At 45.0% G+C, this 25547-nt stretch overlaps 1 protein-coding gene across 1 annotated transcript; it reads right to left on the bottom strand.

Moving 5' to 3' along the window:
- Window positions 1-1423: 1423 nt before the first annotated feature.
- GDE1 (glycerophosphodiester phosphodiesterase 1) lies at window positions 1424-24012 on the bottom strand. The gene is made up of 6 exons (XM_066576262.1): window positions 23632-24012; window positions 19217-19392; window positions 13778-13883; window positions 10451-10543; window positions 5435-5646; window positions 1424-4524 (listed from the first exon to the last, which is right to left on the bottom strand). Exons 1-6 carry the CDS (start codon window positions 23881-23883, stop codon window positions 4377-4379), a joined length of 987 nt encoding a protein of 328 aa, XP_066432359.1. The 5' UTR covers window positions 23884-24012; the 3' UTR covers window positions 1424-4376.
- Window positions 24013-25547: the final 1535 nt, after the last annotated feature.

The following is a 25547-nucleotide window of genomic DNA, read 5'->3' as shown; positions in this document are numbered from 1 at the left end:
TGCCATAAAATAGTATGTAACATGGCTTCATACCAGAACTCCACTTTCAGTTTATCACTGCTATCCAGTATATGTTATATGTGGAAGTTACATCAAGGAAGTCAATATTTTAGGAAAAGAATAGCTTGCAGAAACCTTTGTGTGTATACAATGATTCACACTGTAAATTCTTCCTCCGAAGTAAATAATACAGCGCTGGGTGTTACCAGGCTGGTTGTGCAAGATAATGGAATGAATAGAAGAAATAAGTAGGGCTAAGTGCACTCAGCCTAATGTACTGTATATGTCGAGAAAAGCTCCTGCTGTATGGGGGTCAGTTTACACCAAATTATTTATCACCACACTATGTCAGGGGTCACTCATTCAGCCTGTTTATACAGCAGATACATTGTTGGCTCCTTCAAATGAGAAATTGTTCAGTTGTTCGGATTCCCTGTATAAACCAAACAATTGGTGAACGAGCCAACCATCATTTTTATGCCTGCCTAAAATAAAGAAGCGAACAATTTATCGTTCAATCATTGGCTGTTTGGACTCAATGATCATTAATTTTTGCTCGTTTTGAATGATTTTTAAAACCATTGTTCTGTGTTAAAGGGCCTTCAGTTAAAGCAGTGATCAGGTACTGAAGATTGATGAGCTGACTGGCTGATGGCTGGCCCATGGTGTCTGTATACAGAGATGCAAATAGACCTCTGTACGGTGGCCTAGTATTGGTGCCATAGTTCCCATTCACTTCAATGAAAGTTGTGCCTACAGTACTATGTTGGGCTGCTGCAAACTGTACAGAGCTGTCCACTTCCCATTCTGTATCCTGACATAGCAGCCTGATGAACAGCTGATTGGTCGAGGTCCGCCACCGATCAGCTACCGATGACCAATCCTGTTTATCATCAAACTGAAGCACTGTTTTATATAGTCTGTGGTTTCTAGACTGAAGATGAATGATTGTCCATATGGCCTTTGCCTGACTAATATGCATCGGCATACAGTATCAATATTCCTGTATAAAAGTACTGCAGACTGCGCTATACAGAGAAGTGCAAAAATATATATACCATGCAGTATACAGTTTAAGGCTTTTTTTGTTTGTTCTTGTCTCAAAGAATCCCCTTGGGTGACAGATGCCACTCTATAACATCTGTCACAAGCCTCTGGGGGATATATACACTTAACAGTAGAGTCGGGCAGAATGTATACATAGTATAAATGGGGAACACGTTTCTTTTCTTTAGTCCCACTGCACTTCACACGGTAATTCAACATACATGAGAAGAATTTCACAGGACTAGAAAACCAAACTGAGACCCGTGATAATGAATGGGTCGGGACTACACTGTTTTCGATGAATACACATTGCATATTTTTCACACTGAATCCAAAATGGTAACATTGGGAATCTGAGTAAATCCACAAGACGGACTGAACTGTGAATTTAATTTATTTTAGAAACAAAGTTACTTTCACAGATGGATTAGAAGTAACTTTTCTTTAAAGGATTGTCCTGTTCAGAAAACATCACCTTTTAATCCAGACCTGATATCTTGTGACAGATTTTAAGTTCCACCTTATAATATACATACTGGCCATTTTCTTTGAGAACACCACCTCTCTAGAAGACTATTTACCAAGGCAACTTTGATTGGGGTGTCTGAGATTTCACTGTCTTGGCCCCCATCTAGAACAGAGCTACTATTGTCCCTAGGCGGTGTCTGATATTGCGACTCAAGTGAATAGCGCTGAGCTGCAATATCGGATGACGGTGGACAAACCTATTCCAACCGGTTTTCTTAATAGGATAACGTCTTAAAGGGGAACTCCAACAAGATGAATATACTGTTTGGATAATGACAATGTAGCTTTAATATTAAGCAATAAAAGTGTAGCTTGGACTGCCTGCTTTGGGCACCAAGACAGTGGTTTCCCCTGTTCCTTGAGTCATTCTTGCAGCATGCACTGCCCCCTCCACTAGACATAATACAGTTATCATTTTGGTCGGAGTGTTTCTTTTATTGCACCACTTTTTAGCACCAATAACTGCAACCAAATCCTTTCTACAATCTGGTATCGGTCGCCCACATCACCATTGATTCTAGAATTCTACGTATATTGCGTGTTACCGTGAGGCTGTAATTGTTACATTTTCTTAAGAGAACACTTTGCAATAATCTCAGTCACAGAAGAGATGAGATTTAAGAAAAGGGGTTACAATATTACCTGTAAGGCCTCATGTCCACGGCCGTACCCGTAAAACAGTCCAGGTTTCCCCCGCAGCGATTTACCGGTATTTGTAAACATCGGCTCTGCCGGCAGAGACCGCGTATCCCATGTGCACGGTTATGCGCAGAGTGACTTTTCTTTTTAATTTACCGCTCTGTTTCAAAGCGGGGTTGCATATGACTGGCCGCCCATATGCAATGTATTGCCTATGGACAGTGTTTGCATACGCTGTCTATACATAAATATAGGGCTCACCCAGTGTGGTATGCAGAGAAATAGAGAATGCTGAGATCTATTTCTCATGTGTATCTACATGTGCTTCAATCAATGAAAGTCCATTGACTCTATTCACCGCGTATCAGCCATGCAATGCATGCGTAATACGCGGTGAAAAACCGCCTGTGGATATGAGGCCTAAGAGTTTTCAAAAATTTCAAAAGCTATGAGACCCAATGCAAGCGATTACCTCTGAAGTATGAAGATTTGGAGTAATGCTGAATTGCGGTGATCTTGCCAGATTTAGTTACAGGGCAGATGAACAACTTATCCAGGAATTACGGAACATCTTAAGACCGTATTCAGACAGCCATATGGGGGGTTTCACCAGACAAATTAGGAGTTGCAACGGACACCTATCTGTATGTTGGGCTTGTCCATGAAACCAGATGAGAATAGGACATGCAGCTTGATGAGGATTTCTTTCACATGGGCCTTCGGTCTGTGTGGGGAAAAAATGGCCATGTGAATAGCCTCATAGACTTATGGGGCGGTGTGGGGTATCTGAAATACTACGCAGAGAAATAGAGAATGCTGAGCTCTTATTTCTCACGTGTATCTACATTCAGACACGTTCCTGTGATGCATCCAAGGAACGATCATGTTCCATCGGTCTTGTCATTGGTTTACTGTGCCAGCACACAAGGCAAAAGCGGGCTGACCGCATATGATAGAGAGATGAGCGTTTGCTCAACTGCTAACAGCAGCCCCATAAACATGTCTGAGCAGCTACGTGTGCAGGTTAACAATAGGGAGAAGGGGATAAGCCCTGCCAGTCATCTCTACCCTCGCTTATCTCCCTGGGGGAACAAAGCACCGGAGGTATATGCCTGATTCTTCTTGTTGGCTGATCCAGCCACTGGCTGAGGTTTGAGTAATGGCCATCTGAAGTGCAGCAGCTAAACGAACTAGATCTTACAAATTGTCACTCATTTACATATGAGAAAAATTCCAAACATCTGAATACACGGCCTGAAGCTACTCGTACACTTTAGTGACAGTAGTCATCAACCGAATGACACTAGAGCCGACAACTATGCCTCTACCATAGACCCGCATGCTCAGCAAAGTGTACATGGTGGTTTTTTCCATTGGGGAAAAAGCTGCTTTCAGACACCTCCTGGCCGTGGCTTGTTCTGTGGCGGAACAAAGGATCAGGAATATTGATATCCAAAATGTATGGTCTGCACCCTGCCACAATTATGCCACCAGGAGAAAATGCATATGGCCAGCCTAAGCCAAGTTGCGCGATAAGTGAAATATCCTCCCCCAACATAGCCCATGAAATCATGTGGATTTAAAAAAGAAAAAAAAAAGAGTAAGGCCATAAGACACCGATCCTGAGAATGTCGGGTTTTGTAATATTTGGCAGGGAAGATCGGGCTGTGCATATGTGGGCTGTCCCCCTTGGTATGGGAGTTATGGGGACTGCAGTACTTTTATTAGGCACATTCCGCAGCCCATCTCAGGAGCAGAGGGGGTCTTGTTGGTCAGAACCCCCACGATCAGTGTTTTATAACCTATTAATCAAGTTTAATGAATGATGGACTCCCAACATCTATGACTAACTCTTCTAGTGCACAATTTCCTTGATGCATTTGAGCAGATTCCCTTTATGCACCTCCTAGTTCTGAGTAATGCTCAGTATCTACGAGTGTCAAGCATACAGACTGATGAGAGGGTCTCAGTCTCTACGACTGAAGGCTCATCCTAAGTAGGACGGATTCGGATTGATCGCATCTATAAAAAAAAATGAAAAAAAATTATCTTTGTAAGCGTGAAAATGTGAGCAAAATTACATTGAGATTAACGACCCTAAAATAATTTGATATCCTTATTACAGTGAAAGCCCTCCTGCGGGCCGCACGATGGTGGACATTTCAGTAGTGAGGGTCACAGTCCTCTACCAAGCTGTCAGTGATGACATTACTGTGCAGGATCTGCTCGCTGTGACGCTTCTCCGTGGCTGTATTGACGGTCCACGCCACCACTTCAATGCCTCTCTTGTTCCACTTCTCCACGTAATCTCTGTGGGATAAAGAGCGGTATTACACAAGTCCTCCAATCTAGGATCATTTCAGAATGTGCCTTAAATAAATGGTCATATTCGTTCATCCCCATCCATACTGGTATAGGGGGATACTAGTCAGTTCTAGTTCTATACAGTACCCATCTATAAGTAAGATCAGGATCTCCATTTTCTTCTCTGGGGATGGGGGACCAGCAGTTAGATATTGATGGCATAATGGTCATTTATGAGTCTTTCAGCTCCTTAAACCATCAAAGTGGTCTTCAGAGATTTTTTTTTAGAAAAGGTCATAGAGTAGGTATTAGTCTATAATGATAAGAGAGTTCATTCCCTTTTACTGATCCCTTTGGTCCAGTTCTGGTACCCACTGTTACAGAAAGCGAGGGCGTCACATTCATCGTCCGCAGGACAATGACTGGCCTTAGTGGTCATACGCTATTCATGCACACGTGGTGGCTGAAGCCAGTGGTTGGCATGTGCATGATGACCGTGACAAAGTTTCCTGGAAAAGTTGCGACTACGGAAGTGGCGCTGGACGGGAGGGATAGTTGAAGGATGAGTAATGCTTATCTTATTGTTTTTGACCATTACTTACTGGGAGCTTTAAAAAAAAAAAAATCTTGAAAAAAAAACGCTTTAGGGTGCATTCAAACATAGCAAATTTGCGGATTTGCAGCAGACTTCACCCCTTCAACTGAAGTCTTCTGCAGATCCACACCTTTTAAAAGTTGAGTTTTGGACCCTGCACCATAAAACACTTCCAAATCCATGGCACGATGTATACCACCAGTGCTCTACAGACTCCAATGCGTTACATTGCGTCCAGTTCTGCTGTTCAGAGCCTCTGGTGGCAGTGTGAACATGGCCATAGGCATCACTCCTCTGTCATTATCAGTAACGTGAACTTACTGTGAGATGTAATTCTTTTGCATCAGGAAGGCAGATACTCCGCAGAGATTCCACAGGATGTTGTGTAATGCCCAGTCCAGCAGGACATCCATTGACATATGGTAGTAATGCTTCCAAATGGAGTCGAACCGAGGTGTACCATCCCCAAGATGGCTGAGGCTCCACGGCCTGTGCGTCAGAGCGGTGACTACATTGATGTCCGCTTGTCTCATCTGCAGATTAAACAACATACTCTTTAAGGAAATCTGTCATCACCTTTATGTTGCCCCCTCCGAGGACAGCAAAAGGTAATGAAAGATACACTGATTACAGCGATATATCTGTTTTATGGATCTGTGGTTTGTTAAAAACGTACATGTTATCAGTAGCAGCACACACCAAGAACTACAGGAAGTAGTCCTCAATGTTCATGAGCTGCAGGCTAGCCCTGTCATTACGTCATGCTGTGTTCGGAGAGTTAGAAGTATAAAGGGATTATGCAGGCAGCACCCACCGGGATACACCAGGGTTGGAGAGGAAGCACTACTCTGATGCCTGTGTATTGGGTGGCTCTCATAATTGCAGGCGCAACTCTCATTGAAATCAATGGGATCCCAGCCTGCAATTACAACCACCGGCCACTGCAAGGGTCAGAGCAGTGCTTCCACTCTGACCCGAGTATCCCAGCAGCGGCTGCCTGGATAACCCCTTTAAGTATGGGTGTAAAGGAGGTACAGAAACACTAATTGTGGAAGGAGCTGCAGCAATGGTTATGAGCAACACGTCACATTCTCTTACAGTATGGAAAATGATGGCCACTATTGCAACTCTCTGTGTTTGTCACTCAGCTTCCCTAGGGTTCTCAATGTATACAGCAAGCAAGACATGTACCGCTATATGATAAAGCATGTATGCAACTCTGGAGTCTGAAAAACAGATTGTATTCACAGGAGTGTAAATGGCAGCCATATAGGTAACCACTCGTCTTCCCTCCCATAAAGATGAATGGGAGAGCGCTTGCACAGAGCCATCAGAAAAGAGTCAAGCTGTATGTATGCCAACTTTATAGGGACCAAGTGCAGCAATGGGCATCTTGCGAGTATTAAACAGCTCCCTGAACTCCCGTTCCCTCACCTCATTATGTAGTTTAGGGGCTCAAAGGTGATGACAGATTCTCTTTAAGACTTTACTGAAATACGTGATACGGTCTTCAGAAGATGCTCAACTCTTAGTCCCTGAAAGCTGATCTCTGATCAGAAAAGTTGGTGTAACATAGTATGTTAGGCTGAATGGAGACCATGTCCATCTAGTTCAGCCTGTTTCCACCTCCCCCCTTGTTGATCCAGAGGAAGGCAAAAAAAAACCCCAATGAGGCAGAAGCCAATTAGCCCATTTGGGGGGAAAATTCCTTCCCGACTCCATAATGGCAATCAGAATAATCCCTGGATCAACCTTTGATAGTTCCTACCTGAATGTAAGACCTGGATCAATAACCCCACTGGTCACCTAATGTCCATGTCCTGTAATATCATAGCGCTCTAGAAAGACGTCTAGTCCCCTCTTAAACTCATCTATGGATTTTGCCATCACCACGTCCTCAGGCAGAGAGTTCCACAGTCTAACTGCTCTAACAGTAAAGAACCCCCTTCTGTGTTGGCGACGAAACCTTCATTCCTCTAGACGTAGAGGATGCCCTCTTGTTACCGTCGGGGTCCTGGGTATAAACAGATCATGGGAGAGATCCTTGTATTGTCCCCTCATGTATTTATACATGGTTATTTGGTCGCCCGTTAATAGTCTTTTTTCCAGGGTAAATAATCCCAATTTTGATAGCCTCTCTGGGTATTCCAGTCCTCTCATTCCATTTATTAATTTAGTTGCCCCCTCAAGCACAGCAACATCTTTCCTGAGCATCGCTGTCCAGAATTGTACGCAGTATTCCATGTGAGACCTGACAAGTGCCTTATATAGTGGAAGGATAATGTTCTCATCCTTCGCCCCTATACCTCTTTTAATGCACCCCAGGGCTTTATTTGCCTTTGCAGCAGCTGACTGGCATTGGTTACTCCAGTTTAGTCTACAATCCACTAGTACCCCCAGGTCTTTTTCCATATCACTTTTCCCTAGTGGTACCCCCATTAAGTGAATATTGGTGACATCCGTTTCTCCTGCCCATGTGCATAACCTTACATTTATCCACATTGAACTTCATTTGCCATTTTTCTGCCCAAGCCCCCAGCTTATCTAGGTCCGTTTGTAGCCGCACATTGTCCTCCGTTGCATTACTTATATTGTATATTTTGTGTCATCTGTAAATATTGATATTTTGCTGTGCAGCCCCTCTATCAGGCCGTTGATAAATATATTGAACAGAAGGTGGCCTAATACTGAACCCTGTGGCACCCCGCTAGTGATGGTGGCCCAATCAGAGTATGAACCATTTATTACCACCCTCTGCTTTCTATCATCGAGCCAATTTTTTACCCACTTACACACGTTTTCACCCAATCCAAGCTGTCTCATTTTATGTATTAACTTATTATGTGGCACGGTGTCAAATGCTTTAGAGAAGTCCAGATATACAAGATCAATAGACTCTCCTAGGATTCGTCTGCAGAAGCTGAAAAAAGACCGGATCAAAGCCTGCGCTTACTGATTTTGTCACAGACTTATTCTTCCCCAACAAATTCAATATAGAAGATCCGCGAACAAATCCGCGCTCTTTCCGCAATAGAAATCGACTTGCTGCAGACTTATAAAATATACAGTAACATTTGCACGCAGATACTTTCCGTTGTTTGTGGGATTTGTTACAACGTCATCTGCTTGCCTCGCACTCCGTTATGATGTAAAGGTCTTCAGTGTAAATCTGTCAGAGAAATCCACAGAATTTCCATCATGCCAATCACCATAAAGGCAGGGAGATCAGTGGAAGGGTTTCTTCCTTAGGGCTCCTGCACATTGGCCAGAAAATTGTGGCAAAATTGCATTTTTCTTCACATGATTATTCATCGCAGAATAATCTTTCGCTTGCCGTTTTCTCGTGCAATAATAATGCTTTAATGTCTCTAACGTTAAAAACGCATCACACAAACATCGCAAGTTTGTGCATTGTGATGTGATAAATTGGAGGCCCCATAGGAAAACCTGGGCAAAAAAATAATAAGTCAGCTAGGAAGAATTTTCAAAACTAGTGGAAAGAAAAAAAAAGAGAAGCAGCTGCCCAAAGAAACCAGCCGGTGATCCGCTCTCACTTGTCTTTTAAGGGACCTTTTACATGGAACGCAGTTGAATTTGCCAATGTTGAATTCCGCACCAAACCTACATGTCTGAATGTGGATTTTGAATTGCCATAGGCATTAACCCCTTCCCGCTCCAGGACGTACCGTTACGTCCTGGGAGCCTGGTACTTCCCGCAACAGGACGTACCGGTACGTCCTGGGGATAGCGCAGGATCACATAAGATCCCGCGCTATCCCGCAGCGGGAGCCGGCTGTCACTCACAGCCGGCGTCCCGCTGCAACAGCGGGGGGGGCATCAGAGATGCGCCGCCCCGCTATTAACCCCTTCCAGGCAGGGAAATTAAATCGCGGCAGGGAAAGAGTTCACAGAGGGATCGCGATCCCTCTGTGTCTCCGGCCGGCTTTCGCGATGTCATCGCGAGAGCCCGGCCTGTCGCCATGGCAACAGGACGCCAGACACTGGCGTCCTGTATTGCCTGTGCCTATAATCGCTGTATAGGCGATAAGGCATGGGAGAGCAGTAGCTCTGCCATGCCTTATCACATCGATCATAGGCATACTGCTGCAAGTCCCTCAGAGGGACTCAAATAGTGTAAAAAAAAGAAAAGAAAAATGTAAAAAAAAAGTTTAAAAAAAATCTTTTTTTATGCTTTTTCTAATATTAGCATAAAAAAGGGGGAAAAAATGAAAACCCCACATATTTGGTATTGACGCGTCCGTAACGACGTGTACAAAAAGTTGAACACACTTTTCATTTTGTACGACAAAAAGCGTAAAAAAAAAAGCTAAAAAACAGAGGCAAAATGCTAATCTTTAGCATTTTGCCTCCCAAAAAGTGCAATAAAAGTGATCAAAAAAGCCGTACATTCCCCAAAATGGTACCAATAAAAACTACAGCTCGCCTCGCAAAAAATAAGCCCTCATAGAGCTCCGTACATAAAAAAAAAAAGTTACAGGACTTTGAATGCAGCTATAGAGAAAAAAAAAAGATTTCCAAAAACAAGGGGGTTTTATTGCAAAAAAGTGTAAAAACCTAAAAAATAATAACAATTTTGGTATCGTTGTAACCGTACCGACCCGCAGAAAAAATTTTGTGTATCATTTATGCTGCATGATTAACGCTGTAAAAAAAAAGAAATCTATGGCAGAATTGATGCGGTTTATCTCCATGTTATCATAAAAATTTTTTTTTTACATTTTACGATATTGTCTACGTACCCAAAAGTGGCACCGATAAAAACTACAGCTCGCCACGCAAAAAACAAGCCCTCATACGGCCGCGTGCACGGAAAAATAAAAAAGTTATGGCTTTTGAAAAATGGAGATGGAAAAATACGAAAAAAATCACTTGGTCCTCAACGCCAAAATAGGCCATGTCATTAAGGGGTTAAGCCATTTACAATTCTGCATCAAAATCCGCCATGCAGATTTTTGTGTGGAATTTTCTGCAGGATGGTAAATTCCGCTGCGTCTTGCAGAACAATTCCCCCCATGTGAAAGGTCCCTGAAGAATGATTCAGTCCGCTCGGTTGCGATGAGCAGCTGCCCCGCGTTATCTTCCCATGAAGTTTATGCTGAGTAGTGCCTCCGTCTTCAAGATGATATAAAGTTGATAACCCTGTAAGTAGACGGGTGTAGATGCTATAGGGAAGACGTTAGAACATTTAACCCTCTCCTTTCCAGAGTGCACAGTTTAGAAGGAAAAAGGCAGAAGGGGCTCATGTACAATTGGGAGACATGATGAGAATACGTCGTACACAATGTTTAAAGTGAACAGAGGTGATTGGCTACTTACTTTATAAATGACGCTTGGTTGGAAAGAACAGACAATGCTGGAGTTGTAAAGGTGTGGAAACTCATTGTACAACTTCCTGAGAGCTTCAGCAGCCTGAAAAATAATCAGATATTTAGTAGATAGTTGAGGTAAATTCAAAAAATTTAATCTCTCCATAACAACGTGCTGAGTGTCAGATTGGTGGCGTGGACCACCAGCGATCACAAGGAAGGGGGTCCCAAGTTTTCCCATTTGAACGGAGGAGCCGTCATGTGCGCAGCCATTCAATCTCTATGGGACTGCCAGAGACAGCCCAGTACAAGCGCTCAGCCATCTCCAGCAGTACACATGACCGCCGTTCCATTAATACGGGGACGTCCTGCGGAGAGCCGGTAGGTTGTTTTGGCGGGATAACCTCTTTAAAGAAACTTTGTGATAATTTTAATTATATCTATTGTAATTGTTAAGGTGGGAAAACCCTATAATCCGGCACGTCTTGCTAGCACAGATTTGTCATATAAGGTGGAGTTTTAGGCTACCTTCACACCAGACGTTTTACCTACAGAAAATCTGCTGCGGAATTTGTTACATTTCTGCGGATGGGCAGTGAACAATCCCTGCAGAATTTGCTGCGCTTTTTTTGTTGCAGAATTTGCATATGTAATTTGATTTTTATGCACAAATTTCCCGGTGCGGATTGTGTTGGGTTTTTGTGATATGGTAGCGGTAGTTTCTTTATTATTTTATTAATTTTCTGTTTCTTTATTAATAAACATCCACAAACACGTCTTTTCAAGCAGATTCCCAGCGTTTCAGCAGCGGAAAAGCTGCACAAAACCCACAACATTACTCTATTTGCGGATTTTATATTACCTATTGATCTCTATTGTAAATATCCGCTACAGATGAGCGCAATTTGCACAACATAAACAGACACACTACAGATCTGTAAACCGCAGCGTCTTTCAAATGTCATGCTTTTCCACAAAGATTTGTAATATCTTATTCCCTTGCCTTGTACTATAAATGTTACGGAATTTCCACAGTGATCCCCTATACTGAGGCCAAAGTATAGAGGCTTGTCCTTTTAAGCACTCAGATTCAGATAAACAGTGTAATACTAGCTTTTGACCACTAGATGTCAGAAGACCACAGGGAGCAGCACAGAACTGAACTAAAATTGGTTGACAAGTGTAGCTTTAAAGGGAATCTGTCAGTGTGAACTCGATGTCCAAACTACAGACATAATGTGATAGAGCCGGAGGAGCCGAGCAGATTGATATATAGTTGTATGGGGAAAGAATCAGTAAAACTTGTTTTTTCTTCATTTACATCTCTGTACATTCTGAGCTGAAACTATATATCAATCTGCTCGGCTCCTCCTGCTCTATAACATCATGCCTGCAGTTCAGACGGCATGTTCATGCTGACAGATTACCTTTTAAAGGGACCATCACAGGGATAGGTGATATGTATGATGGCTGGGGGCTCTACTGCTGCAGCCCCCATGATCACTACAATGAGGATCCCGAACGCCCTTTCTGGAGCCGTGGTCAGACATTCAGCCTGCCACTCCATTCAGCCTCTATGGGTCTGATGGAGATCGCTGAGCCTGTAGTTCTAATCAGTATTGTAATCTGGTTATTGTGGTTACACATGCACAACTAATGCAAGGAGAATGTATGCATTTACCAAGGAGAAGACAATCTCAGACCCCGTGTAGAAGCATGGGCCCTTAGGAGAAATACAAATCACACCAGGCTGTTGCAGTATCAAATGATTTCTAATGTGTTCAAAGTTGCATGTGGTTTATATACCATAAATGACATCACAGGAAAAGTACCTCCAACACTAATAAGAGTACATGATAGGCTATAACTGACCAGTTCACACCTTGTAACTTAAAGGGGTTGTCCCGCGGCAGCAAGTGGGGTTATACACTTCTGTATGGCCATATTAATGCACTTTGTAATGTACATTGTGCATTAATTATGAGCCATACAGAAGTTATAAAAAGTTTTTTACTTACCTGCTCCGTTGCTGGCGTCCTCGTTCCCATGGAGCCGACTAATTTTCGCCCTCCGATGGCCAAATTAGCCGCGCTTGCGCAGTCCGGGTCTTCTGCAGTCTTCTATGGGGCCGCTCGTGTAGAATGCCAGCTCCGTGTAGCTCCGCCCCGTCACGTGCCGATTCCAGCCAATCAGGAGGCTGGAATCGGCAATGGACCGCACAGAAGCCCTGCGGTCCACGGAGACAGAGGATCCCGGCGGCCATCTTCAGCAGGTAAGTATGAAGACGCCGGACCGCCGGGATTCAGGTAAGCGCTGTGCGGGTTGTTTTTTTAACCCCTGCATCGGGGTTGTCTCGCGCCGAACGGGGGGGGTTAAAAAAAAAAAAGAACCGTTTCGGCGCGGGACAACCCCTTTAAGGTGTAAATATAATATACAAAGACACTGTTATTATTTCATTAGGAATGGTGTGTGTGTGTGTGTGTCTAGAGGACTAGCTTATCTCTGTCTTACCCAGTAACATACACTCACTGGTATATAGAAAAGGTTTCATTTAACCCCTTCACTACTTATACTAGCATCATGCTATACCTTCCTAGCTTACAATCTAATAGCAAAAACAAATAACTGATACATTGATCGACAATTGTCTTAACTAACTCCATAAAGACCGAGAGTTTCAGTCCCAAAAAAACACTTATAAGTTATTGTATACCTGTGGTTTTAGCATCCTTTTTTTTTTTTTGAGCTACCAAAATTTTTTGATGCCCTTTCTCACGACATATGGGGCTATATTTAAATACCTTTTTTTTCACAGATTTTTTGATTTTTTTTCTATTTTTTGTTTCATTATTAGTAATGTGTACAAAATGTAAAACTATATATTCTTTTTAATTGATAGATGTTTATTTTTAAAATTAGTAAATTAATGCTAAAATAGAAGTGCAGGAATGGGTTCCCCGTTTTATTTCGGACGCTTTAATATATAATTTGTATAGTCTCAGGGCAGCTGTGACGACGGTTTGTGTTAGGTTTTCGTTATATATATATATATATATATATATATATAAAAAAAATATATACTACTATAATTTTGTTTACTATGATGCCATATAAGACCTCACACCTCCAACGTTAGGATGTCTAGGTGGTTCCCAACTCTCCACCATGGGGGCATGAGGGTTGCAAACATAACCCTTAAAAATATACCGCAATACTGATCTCTGGTATCAGCCAGCACTATTTCCATATAATACTCTACATATTGGAGCCACAGGGAGGAGAGTAGCGTGGCGGTTGAAATCCTGTGTGTACTCTCCATGTCAGACTTCATTATTACCTGAGCCGCATGGCCTTTCACATCAAAGTAGATGATCAGATTGTGATGGAAACATTCTTTTACGGCTTCGTCCCAAGTTGGAACTTTCTCGTCATTGTACAGATGCCTGTAAGGAGAAGCACAATGCACTATTACAGTTAGGCCTTGTGTTCATTTACACAATACCACAGCCTAGGGGATAATTGTGGTGGGGGTCTGACCGCTGCGCCCTTCACTGATCATGAGGATGGGGGGCCTTTGTTCCCCCCATATGAATAGAACGCGGCTGACCATGGGCGCTGCCACTCCATTCATCTCTATGGGACTGTTAAATAGTACTTGAGTAGAAGGGCTCCACAATCCCCATCAGGGTGTGTTTACACGGACGCGATGCATAGAAATGGCACATGAAAAGAGCCCATCAAAACCACCTTGCATCACTTTGGGGAAGTAGTGATCCTCCACCGCAGCTGTCAGGATTGCGGAATTCCTCCCATCGCATACCACCCTGTGCACCGAGCACGCAGTGCGATGCCGCCGTCGGCCCCACTGAAAACACTGGGGGATGAAAAGCGAGGTTATGCCCAAAGATAGGACGTGCCGCGATTTGGGGAAAAAAACGCTCATGTGTACGACGCCATACAAAAGAATGGGGTTCACATCCGTGCATCTTGCAAGACACAAATCTTGCACGATTTTCTTGGCTGCGTGGAGACGGCCCAAGGAAACTAAACTAAAAAAATAAAATAAAATATAGCAGTGACCCGTAAGCGCCATTTTTATGTGAGTGCGATGTGGTTTTCTATTTTTAGTATTGAAAGAGCATGCACGTTTCACACGGGTGACAATCACAAGTACAGAGATGCCATGTGGTTTTCTCGGAAAATACATCACAAATCGAGTGTAAAAATCGCAAGGTTAGGGGTGCAATATCAGTCCGAGTTTCAAGGACCGGCATCGCACCGACCTGTGTAAATACACTCTTAGTCTCCGACAGATAAATGGAGAGGCAGTGCACATGCTCGCAGGATACGGGACCCCTGTTTAATGGTCTTTTTTATTTGCTATCCTGTGGATATGGCATAAGGTTAAATAGGATAGGTTATCACTAGTTGGTTGGCCGGGGTCCGCTGCTTGGGCAACCACTATCAGCACCACAACACACGGGGTAGGTATATAGCGGAAGCAGATTGCTCCGACCTCTGTGCAGTGGCTGGAACTGGTAACTGCACCTACAATTACCAGCTCTGGCCACTACACGGGGGTTGGAACAATCTGCAACAGCTCTGTACACTGTGCATTGGCGCTGACAGTGGTCAGCCAAACAGCTGATCAGTCGAGTGGAAGACCCCGGCTGATCAGTTATTGATGACCTAGACTGAGAATAGGTCATCAATAACATTTGCCTGGAAAACCTTTGAGGACCAAATGTAGCACATATCACATAGCACAAAGTAATAGCAGTGTGATAGCTTCTAGACTTTGCATGATGAATACTCCTATATGCATCCAGCCATCTTACATATCTACCTATGAGAGATATGAATACAGCCATTATTAGAGCATTAATGGGCACATACCAGAGATGCCAGACCTCGTATACTAGAAGAACAGGTTCTTTCTGGAGATATCTGATCCGCCTGTAAATACTTCACAGTTGTTGCGTCACTTTTATGTATCTACTGCTTCTACAAGATGAGGTGTCGGGGAGGAGCGGTTTCATGATCATTAGTGATTCTCCTGGCAGATACCTGCCCGTCGCTAATACTGGCATTACAGAGAGAAATACTGTGGTGGATATGCTGGTGGCCGGTCATCAATATGCACCACCGGCACTTGTCTGGTACTATGGGGGTCTCCACAAATGGAAGAAGATCCAGCATAGTCACCTGTAGACTATGTGGCTGCAGTGCAAACATATGGAAAGGCAAAGTGGTATGGAACATTTAGGCTGACCATCCACGCGAGATACTTATTGGCTGAACTCGCCGATCATCTAATATGTATGGGGCCTCCCATCTCTCTATCCCAATGGCAGAAATTGAGGGAGATAAGGATTGGACACTGCCAGATCCATTTGCTCTCAGAGAGATAAGCCGCTGCCAGAGGTGTCTGATAGGGGCTTTCTCCCCTCTCTTCATTCAAAACACATGCACACTCAACTGAGTCAAGTCTGCATGTAGGGATGTCGGGGAGATAGCCGTCCACTAGGTGTCGGTGTAGTGGAATTGTACTTTTGCTTTTTGGTTCTCCGAATCCATGTTCACTCTACCAGTGACTCTACAGTTAAAGCAAGCAGTGAGTTCAGGCGGCCCAGGCTCAATACAACTTCCTACAGTACTTCTTCACAACTTTTATTGAGTATTTAGAAAGTTTTATAGATCCATAGCAGCTGAGACATATCTGATCCTTCTCTATCCTAGTAGAATTACCCAGCATGGCACGGGTCTGTTTGATAATGTTGTTTGTGGTTAAAAAATGTAATTTGCTACTGATTTGAAGTGAACATAATAAAGTACAGTTCGTTCACGTTGAGTAAAGAAAAACGGTTGGGTTGTTATGCGCAGAAATTTGATGTCTTGCCAGGGATGTCCCGAAAATATCTTAATGAAAGGGGTTGACCGGTTACTGGACAAGCCTGCTACAATAGAAACCCTGTATTAAAATAATAAAGAGGACTATACTTACCCCTCCATGGCTGCTGAGATCTAGCGCTGCAGTCTTGCTGTGGTCCCGGTGATTGCTATGACAGATGACATCAGAGGAAATCAAAAGACTGCTACTGCCAATGAGAGCCATGATCCCAAAAGTTCACGAACAATGAAAGACTGCAGTGTCACCTGATTTCATGTGATATCATCTATCACCACAATCACCAGGACCACAGCGGGACTGCAGAGCTGGATTCCAGCAGCCGCGGAGGGGTAAGTATAGTTCACTTTATTATTTTAATGCAGAGTTGTCCAGTCCAGCCCGATATTGCACTCGCCCTTGTGGGCGTTCTCTTCAAACCTCCCACATATAAAAGTTTGCAGAGCAGAAAGTATAAAGAGTAAGGAACTGAAAATGAAACCACAGGAAACGCAAGAATGACTCAAAATGGTCTTTGGCGCCCACTAATAAACTTCTACATGTATCCTACTGGTAGCTCAAACAATATCCAGTCTATATTCCATTTCTTGCCACGTTCTGTCCAACATGTTCGCTATAAGGCCTCTTTCACTGCTTTTTTGTGAGAATAATATTACATTGCGGCTGCTAGCGATAAAATCGCATAAGTCAATGGGACTTTCTGAAACATGGGAGAGGGAAAAAAAAAACCGCACATCGCAGAAAGATAGAGCTTGTCGCATTTGGTTTTCTCGAAACATTGCATAAGTGAAAACATCGCTAATGTGAAGGAAAATATTGGAAAGTATAGGTTTCGCAAACATGCATTTTCTCGCCCATGTGAATGCGGCCTTACAGTAATATAATGGTTACAGGCTCTCAAATCTGGGAGATCATTCACTGTAGTTGCAAAAAACAGTCCTTCATGTAACCCCAGAGGAAGAAATCCAGTGGAGTAAGGTCTAGTGATCGGGGAGGCCACCAAGTTGGTCCGCCGCGTCCAATCTAGCGATCTGGAAAGAGGTTATTGAGAGAACTCTGAACATCTCCAAAGTTGGGGAGCCCCCCCTTGTGGAAGGTGGCTGATCACCTACTTGGGGATACAGGAGCTGTTCCAACATGTCCAGGTATACGGTTACTGTTCACTCACAGAAACAAAGTCCTTCCTTACATCACACCAAAGATACATATTCTTTGTAAACATGGGGATTTTGTGTTCCCCATACCCGCACATTATGCTCAGTGACATATCCTGAGAGATGAAATGTGGCCTCGGCTGAGAACAAGATGTTTTCAAGAAAGTGACTCTCGGTGTTGACACGATCAGGCATTTTGGTAGCTAATTCCTGTCTACACGGCAACAAAGACAGTTTTACTGTTATAGGTTTGAGAAACGAGGCCCCAAATTCCTTGAATTTTTCTTTCATCTAGTGCTGATGACCATCCATCATTCGTCATAATTTATCATACTGATTGACTGAAATGTGGGAGGTTTGAACGGAAATCCCCGTAAACTTCTCACAACCAAGCTGTCCTTCACTCAGGGCAAATATTCAAGTTTGCTGCCACAGGCCTGTATGTAATTACCCCACACAAAGCAGAGTGCTATGGTAGTGCCGCCTGTCATCTTGCACTCGGGGCACATGCCCCACCTTCCTATACACCTGCTTCCTAAGATCTGATAGCAGACTGAATATTTAGAAAAGTGTAGGTAACCAATGCCAAGTAACATAGAGATGTACTGTAACAGGCACAGAACTATACTTAGCATGTAGGATGAAAGAACCCAGCTGCTTCTCATACTCCTCCGAGTCAAGTTCACATTCTGCTCAGTCTCAGATAGATGTGAAATGGGCCACCATTGTTGCAAAATTCAGATCATGAGTGGGCTCCAAGGAAACAGGTCAGGTAATGGCTCTTGAGACAAATTCCAGAGGTATGCTTTATCTTTGGTGTAGTAGACATACTGATTTGTAATAAACGAGATGTATTACGCAGCTGTAGTGATTTAACTCTGTAGAGGCTAATGGCTGCATAATTTCATTATGGTAATTGCTGGACAATGGCATGGTGAAAGATGTGTTCTATAACATTAGCCTAATATAAAGCTCCTCTCCAGCCTCTAAGAGTTAAAGTCACATTCCTATACTGTATTACTTGTATGCATTTTGGGCGTTTTCCCCAGCCCCCCCCCCCCACCCTTGATCTTCTGAGACAAAGAAACTACTTTTGCCTGATTGCATGTTGAGGGGTTGGCTCATACACTGGATTTGAGAGAGAGGTGAGGAGGGGGGCAGGGAATTCTATACGGCCCAACGAATGAGAATTATATATGTTACTGATGTAATCTGTTATATGCCCATAAAGGGCAGGTATTATGTGTTTCAATAAATTGAGGATCTCGAGCAATGTACCGCTCCGATCCAGTTTAGACTTGAGACTTATAGCTTGTGTCTGACTTGGTTGGCATGCCCTATTACACAATTAGGAAGCTACAGAATACCCTGAAACCTGCTGGAGAAAATACTATCCAGTACATTGGATGATGGCACATTTCAAGATCATACCGAAACACGCCATCATCTGAAAATAAAGTATACCTCTGGAAATTGTATGAAGAATAATAATTATATTAATAGGAATGGCAGGGGAAGAACAGGGATACCCTGTGATTTGTCAAGTGCCCATTGCAGTGAAAGGGTGGCACTGGAATGGCGCGATATTGTAAATTTGCAGTGCTGTCACACTATCTTTCTGATATTGCAGTATTACTAACATACATGTGCAGTAGACATTGCCTGCCATGACCTACTGCATGAAAAACCAGAAGAAAGATGGCGGCACACTCACCGTAAGCGATGGTTGGCAGCAGGATTCAGCTTTCTAATTTCAGTAAAGGTAAGGTCACTTAATTTACCAGAGCCGTCTGTTGTTCTTTCCACGGTGTCATCATGCATGAGAATAGGCACGCCATCTTTAGTAAACTCCAGGTCCAGCTCCACGGCGACTGCGCCATTCTTTGCAGCCTAGAAGACGAGGAGATTAAACAATTCACATAGTTAGTAACTCCTCTTCCCGATAGGCAGGACTCATACATGATGGGAATTGTGGCAGCATCATAACAACACTGCAAAATAACCTCCAGGGGAAAATATGGAGCATAGCGAGAAAGCTGTCAATCATGGTGGGCACACCACGGTGACTCATGGTGGCCGCTGGTTCTTGAGGACGCTGCGGCGGATTATTCCACTCAAATCGGACCAGAAGTCTGGATTGGTATCTGACATAAACCAACAGATTTAGCGTTTTATAGATAAGATTACGATATATAGATGGCATACAGGGGCGTCTCGTCTAGGAATCATATCATTTGAATGGGCGTCATGTAATACCACATCTGCGGAGGTCGCAGCAGATAAGTAGTCTTTTGGAAAGCAGCAGTTGATCAAAGTTGATTAGCGAATCTGATCAATTTCTCACGAGTGCCGATCAACAAGATTGGCGCCCATTTGTCTGGCCTTTTGTAGCGTTTACAGGACAAGCCGTGTGAAGGGGATTGAAGAAGAGGGGATCTCGAGGCTCAGTTACAGCAAATGTAGACCAATATGCCACAGGATACCATACAGAACCAGAATGCCTCCATGCCAGCCTGTATCACATCTTGTATCCAAGCTAGAAAGGGTACAACAGGGTACTAGAGCCTCCATGCCTGCCCATATCACATCTTATATCCACGCTAGAGGCGGTACAACAGGGTACTAGAGCCTCCATGCCTGCCCATATCACATCTTATATCCACGCTAGAGGCGGTACAACAGAGTACTAGAGCCTCCATGCCCGCCTGTATCACATCTTGTATCCAAGCTAGAGGCGATACAACAGGGTACTAAAGCCTCCATGCCCACCCGTATCACATCTTGTATCCAAGCTAGAGGCGGTACAACAAGGTACTAGAGCCTCCATGTCTGCCCGTATCACATCTTGTATCCAAGCTAGAGGCGGTACAACAGGGTACTAGAGCCTCCATGCCCGCCCGTATCACATCTTGTATCCAAGCTAGTGGCAATACAACAGGGTACTAGAGCCTCCATGCCCGCCCGTATCACATCTTGTATCCAAGCTAGAGGTGGTACAACAGGGTACTAGAGTCTCCATGCCCGCCCGTATCACATCTTGTATCCAAGCTTGAGGCAGTACAACAGGGCACTAGAGCCTCCATGCCCGCCTGTATCAAATCTTGTATACAAGCTAGAGGTGGTGCAGTAGGGTCCTAGAGCCTCCATGCCTGCCCATATCACATCTTGTATCCAAGCTAGAGGCGGTACAACAGGGTACTAGAGCCTCCATGCCTGCCGGTATCACATCTTATATCCAAGCTAGAGAGGGTACAACAGGGTACTAGAGGCTGTATGCCCACACGTATCACATCTTGTATCCTAGCTAGAGGGGGTGCAACAGGGTACTAGAGCCTCCATGTCTGCCTGTATCACATCCTATATCCTAGCTAGAGGCGGTACAACAGGGTACTAGAGCCTCCATGATTTGCCGTATCACATCTTTTACCAAGCTAGAGGCGGCCCAACAGGGTACTAGAACCTCCATGCCTGCCCGTATCACATCTTGTAACCAAGCTAGAGGCGATACAACAGGGTACTAAAGCCTCCATGCCTACCCGTATCACATCTTGTATCCAAGCTAGAGGCGGTACAACAGCGTACTAGAGCCTCCATGCCAGCCTGTATCACATCTTGTATCCAAGCTAGAGGCGGTACAACAGGGTACTAGAGCCTCCATGCCTGCCTGTATCACATCTTGTATCCAAGCTAGAGACGGTACAACAGCGTACTAGAGCCTCCATGCCCGCCCGTATCACATCTTGTATCCAAGCTAGAGGCGGTACAACAGCGTACTAGAGCCTCCATGCCCGCCCGTATCACATCTTGTATCCAAGCTAGAGGCGGTACAACAGGGTACTAGAGCCTCCATGCCCGCCCGTATCACATCTTGTATACAAGCTAGAGGCGGTACAACAGCGTACTAGAGCCTCCATGTCTGCCCGTATCACATCTTGTATACAAGTATACAAGCTAGAGGCGGTAGAACAGCGTACTAGAGCCTCCATGCCAGCCTGTATCACATCTTGTATCCTAGCTAGAGGCAGTACAACAGGGTACTAGAGCCTCCATGCCCTCCCGTATCACATCTTGTATCCAAGCTAGAGGCGGTACAACAGGGTACTAGAGCCTCCATGCCTTCCCATATCACATCTTGTATCCAAGCTAGAGGTGGTACAACAGGGTACTAGAGCCTCCATGCCCGCCTGTATCACATCTTGTATCCAAGTTTGAGGCAGTACAACAGGGTACTAGAGCCTCCATGCCCTCCCGTATCACATCTTGTATCCAAGCTAGAGGCGGTACAACAGGGTACTAGAGCCTCCATGCCCGCCCGTATCACATCTTGTATACAAGCTAGAGGCGGTACAACAGCGTACTAGAGCCTCCATGTCTGCCCGTATCACATCTTGTATACAAGTATACAAGCTAGAGGCGGTACAACAGCGTACTAGAGCCTCCATGCCAGCCTGTATCACATCTTGTATCCTAGCTAGAGGCAGTACAACAGGGTACTAGAGCCTCCATGCCCTCCCGTATCACATCTTGTATCCAAGCTAGAGGCGGTACAACAGGGTACTAGAGCCTCCATGCCCTCCCATATCACATCTTGTATCCAAGCTAGAGGTGGTACAACAGGGTACTAGAGCCTCCATGCCCTCCCGTATCACATCTTGTATCCAAGCTAGAGGCGGTACAACAGGGTACTAGAGCCTCCATGCCTTCCCATATCACATCTTGTATCCAAGCTAGAGGTGGTACAACAGGGTACTAGAGCCTCCATGCCCGCCTGTATCACATCTTGTATCCAAGTTTGAGGCAGTACAACAGGGTACTAGAGCCTCCATGCCCTCCCGTATCACATCTTGTATCCAAGCTAGAGGCGGTACAACAGGGTACTAGAGCCTCCATGCCCTCCCGTATCACATCTTGTATCCAAGCTAGTGGCAATACAACAGGGTACTAGAGCCTCCATGCCCGCCCGTATCACATCTTGTATCCAAGCTAGAGGTGGTACAACAGGGTACTAGAGTCTCCATGCCCGCCCGTATCACATCTTGTATCCAAGCTTGAGGCAGTACAACAGGGTACTAGAGCCTCCATGCCCGCCTGTATCAAATCTTGTATCCAAGCTAGAGGTGGTGCAGTAGGGTATTAGAGCCTCCATGCCTGCCCATATCACATCTTGTATCCAAGCTAGAGGCGGTACAACAGGGTACTAGAGCCTCCATGCCCTCCCATATCACATCTTGTATCCAAGCTAGAGGTGGTACAACAGGGTACTAGAGCCTCCATGCCCTCCCGTATCACATCTTGTATCCAAGCTAGAGGCGGTACAACAGGGTACTAGAGCCTCCATGCCTTCCCATATCACATCTTGTATCCAAGCTAGAGGTGGTACAACAGGGTACTAGAGCCTCCATGCCCGCCTGTATCACATCTTGTATCCAAGTTTGAGGCAGTACAACAGGGTACTAGAGCCTCCATGCCCTCCCGTATCACATCTTGTATCCAAGCTAGAGGCGGTACAACAGGGTACTAGAGCCTCCATGCCCTCCCGTATCACATCTTGTATCCAAGCTAGTGGCAATACAACAGGGTACTAGAGCCTCCATGCCCGCCCGTATCACATCTTGTATCCAAGCTAGAGGTGGTACAACAGGGTACTAGAGTCTCCATGCCCGCCCGTATCACATCTTGTATCCAAGCTTGAGGCAGTACAACAGGGTACTAGAGCCTCCATGCCCGCCTGTATCAAATCTTGTATCCAAGCTAGAGGTGGTGCAGTAGGGTATTAGAGCCTCCATGCCTGCCCATATCACATCTTGTATCCAAGCTAGAGGCGGTACAACAGGGTACTAGAGCCTACATGCCCTCCTGAATCACATCTTGTATCCCAGCTAGAGGCGGTACAACAGGGTCCTAGAGCCCCCCTTGAGTTGTCCAGTGTCCTCGTTCTCTCCAGCATTGCACTGACACATATAGTTCCATCTGACCCCCACCAGCACCTCTTGTACAGTACTTGCTGGCAGTGTATAGTATTGCACCGCCGATCGGCCGGGGATCACACCTGCTACAGTGCCGGATGCCCCTGCTTGGCATGTGTGCCCGCAGTCAGTGCCCGGTGTGGTGTGGGCAGCGCTTACTGACCAGTCTGATGGCCGCCAGGGTGTTCTCCGGGGCATCGTGCGCGCCTCCTCTGTGGGCGATGTTGTACGGCTTCCCCCGGGGCTTCAGCACTTGTTGTGCCCGGGACTCCGGGACGGGCGGGAACCTGCAGAGGAGGAGCAGGAGGTAGAGGCCGCCGGTCAGCAGGACGGAGAGCTGCGGGTAGCGGGTGGCCAGGAGCAGCAACACGAAGACGGTGCTAAAGCAGAGCAGGAAGCCCTCACCCCACAGCATGGCGGCCGCTGGGACTGGCAGAGGCGGCGGAGCCTGGAGGAGCAGCGGAGGCCGCGCTCAGCGCACGGGATCCGGCAGTGAGGCGGAGAGGGGCTGGCGGCTGATGTCACTGCATGCACGGTGTATATGTGCTACATGCTGTATGCACATGGGAGATATGCTGTATATGCGTGGCATGTGCTGGGAGATATAGTGCATACACATGGGATATATACTGTATACACCTGGTATGTACTGGGAGATATACTGCATACACATGGGAGATATACTGTATACACCTGGTATGTACTGGGAGATATACTGTATACACCGGGCATGTACTGGGAGATATACTGCATACACATGGGAGATATACTGCATGCACATGGGAGATATACTGTATACACCTGGTATGTACTGGGAGATATACTGCATACACATGGGAGATATACTGTATACACCTGGTATGTACTGGGAGATATACTGTATACACCTGGTATGTACTGGGAGATATACTGTATACACATGGGAGATATACTGTGTACACATGGCATATACTGGGAGATATACTGTATCCACCTGGCATGTACTGGGAGATACACCGTTTACAGAGATGGAACCCGCACTGCAAATCCCCTGCTCTGACCTGCTGCGGATATGACCCCAAGACGCAGCCTTTTTTTCCATTTTCATCTTTTCTTCCCCTCTTTTATGAATCCATGACGCCGCTTGTTTTCTGCGGGCCGAGCTGTATTTTCCAACGGTACCAGATAATGTACTGAAAACGTAAAAACATTCTAAGTGTAGACAAATATGAAAAACAACAGAAATTGCGCCATCTTTCGGTGCGCCTTGTTTCTACGTCGCACAAACTGCAACACAAACGACCCGATAACTTTATTCCGTAGGTCGGTACGACTCCTACCACGCCACGTTTATATCGTTTTTATGTTTGTTGTACTACTTTTATTTTCTTTCAAAGACATTTATTGTTTTCTCTTATTCCGCTGCCGTCTCCTGACAGCCGTAGCGTTGTTGTTTTTCCGTTGACATAGCTCTGCGAGGGCTCTCTTTCTGCGGGACCTCCTTTAGTTTCCATTTGTACCATTTCACTTTTTGATTACGTTTTATTACATTTTTTTCTTGGAGACGGGGTGACCAAAAAGCGCAATTCTGGCGATCTCCTGTCATACATACCCCGAAGCTGCAGGACGTAACTGTACGCCCAGCAGCGTTAAGGGGGAGATATCCGCACTGCAGGACTATTTCCGCAGGAAGAGGTTTTGAAAATTTCCTCCACTTTGCAGCTATTGTGAAAATTGCCTTAACCCATTAATGACCAAACACCATAAATTTACAGCACTTGGTGCTGGACTTTAATCCCAGCTTATAGTAAGAATTCGGGCATGGAGAGTAAAGGTCCTGCAATGTAGCAGGAGCGGGTAAGGTCAGTGACAGCCGCAGAACCGCTTCTGCCTTCTTTCTTGCAGGCTACATAGGGCACAATGAGCGTTGTGTAGTCAATAGAGAAAGCAGAAGTGTCATTTCTGTTATTCGACTAAGCGATCACGTGACCACCGAGTGCCCCCCCCCCTCCCGTCACCACAGAGCTGCAGGGTCTTAGCAGACCCTAATCAGCTATGTTAGTGACTGCTGTCATTACTGGCGGATGTTTTCCCCTGTAA

Source organism: Eleutherodactylus coqui, chromosome 8, assembly GCF_035609145.1.
Source record: "Eleutherodactylus coqui strain aEleCoq1 chromosome 8, aEleCoq1.hap1, whole genome shotgun sequence".
NCBI lineage: Eukaryota > Metazoa > Chordata > Amphibia > Anura > Eleutherodactylidae > Eleutherodactylus > Eleutherodactylus coqui.
Note: the sequence above shows the minus strand (reverse complement) of the source record. Positions and strands in the feature narration are given on the sequence as shown.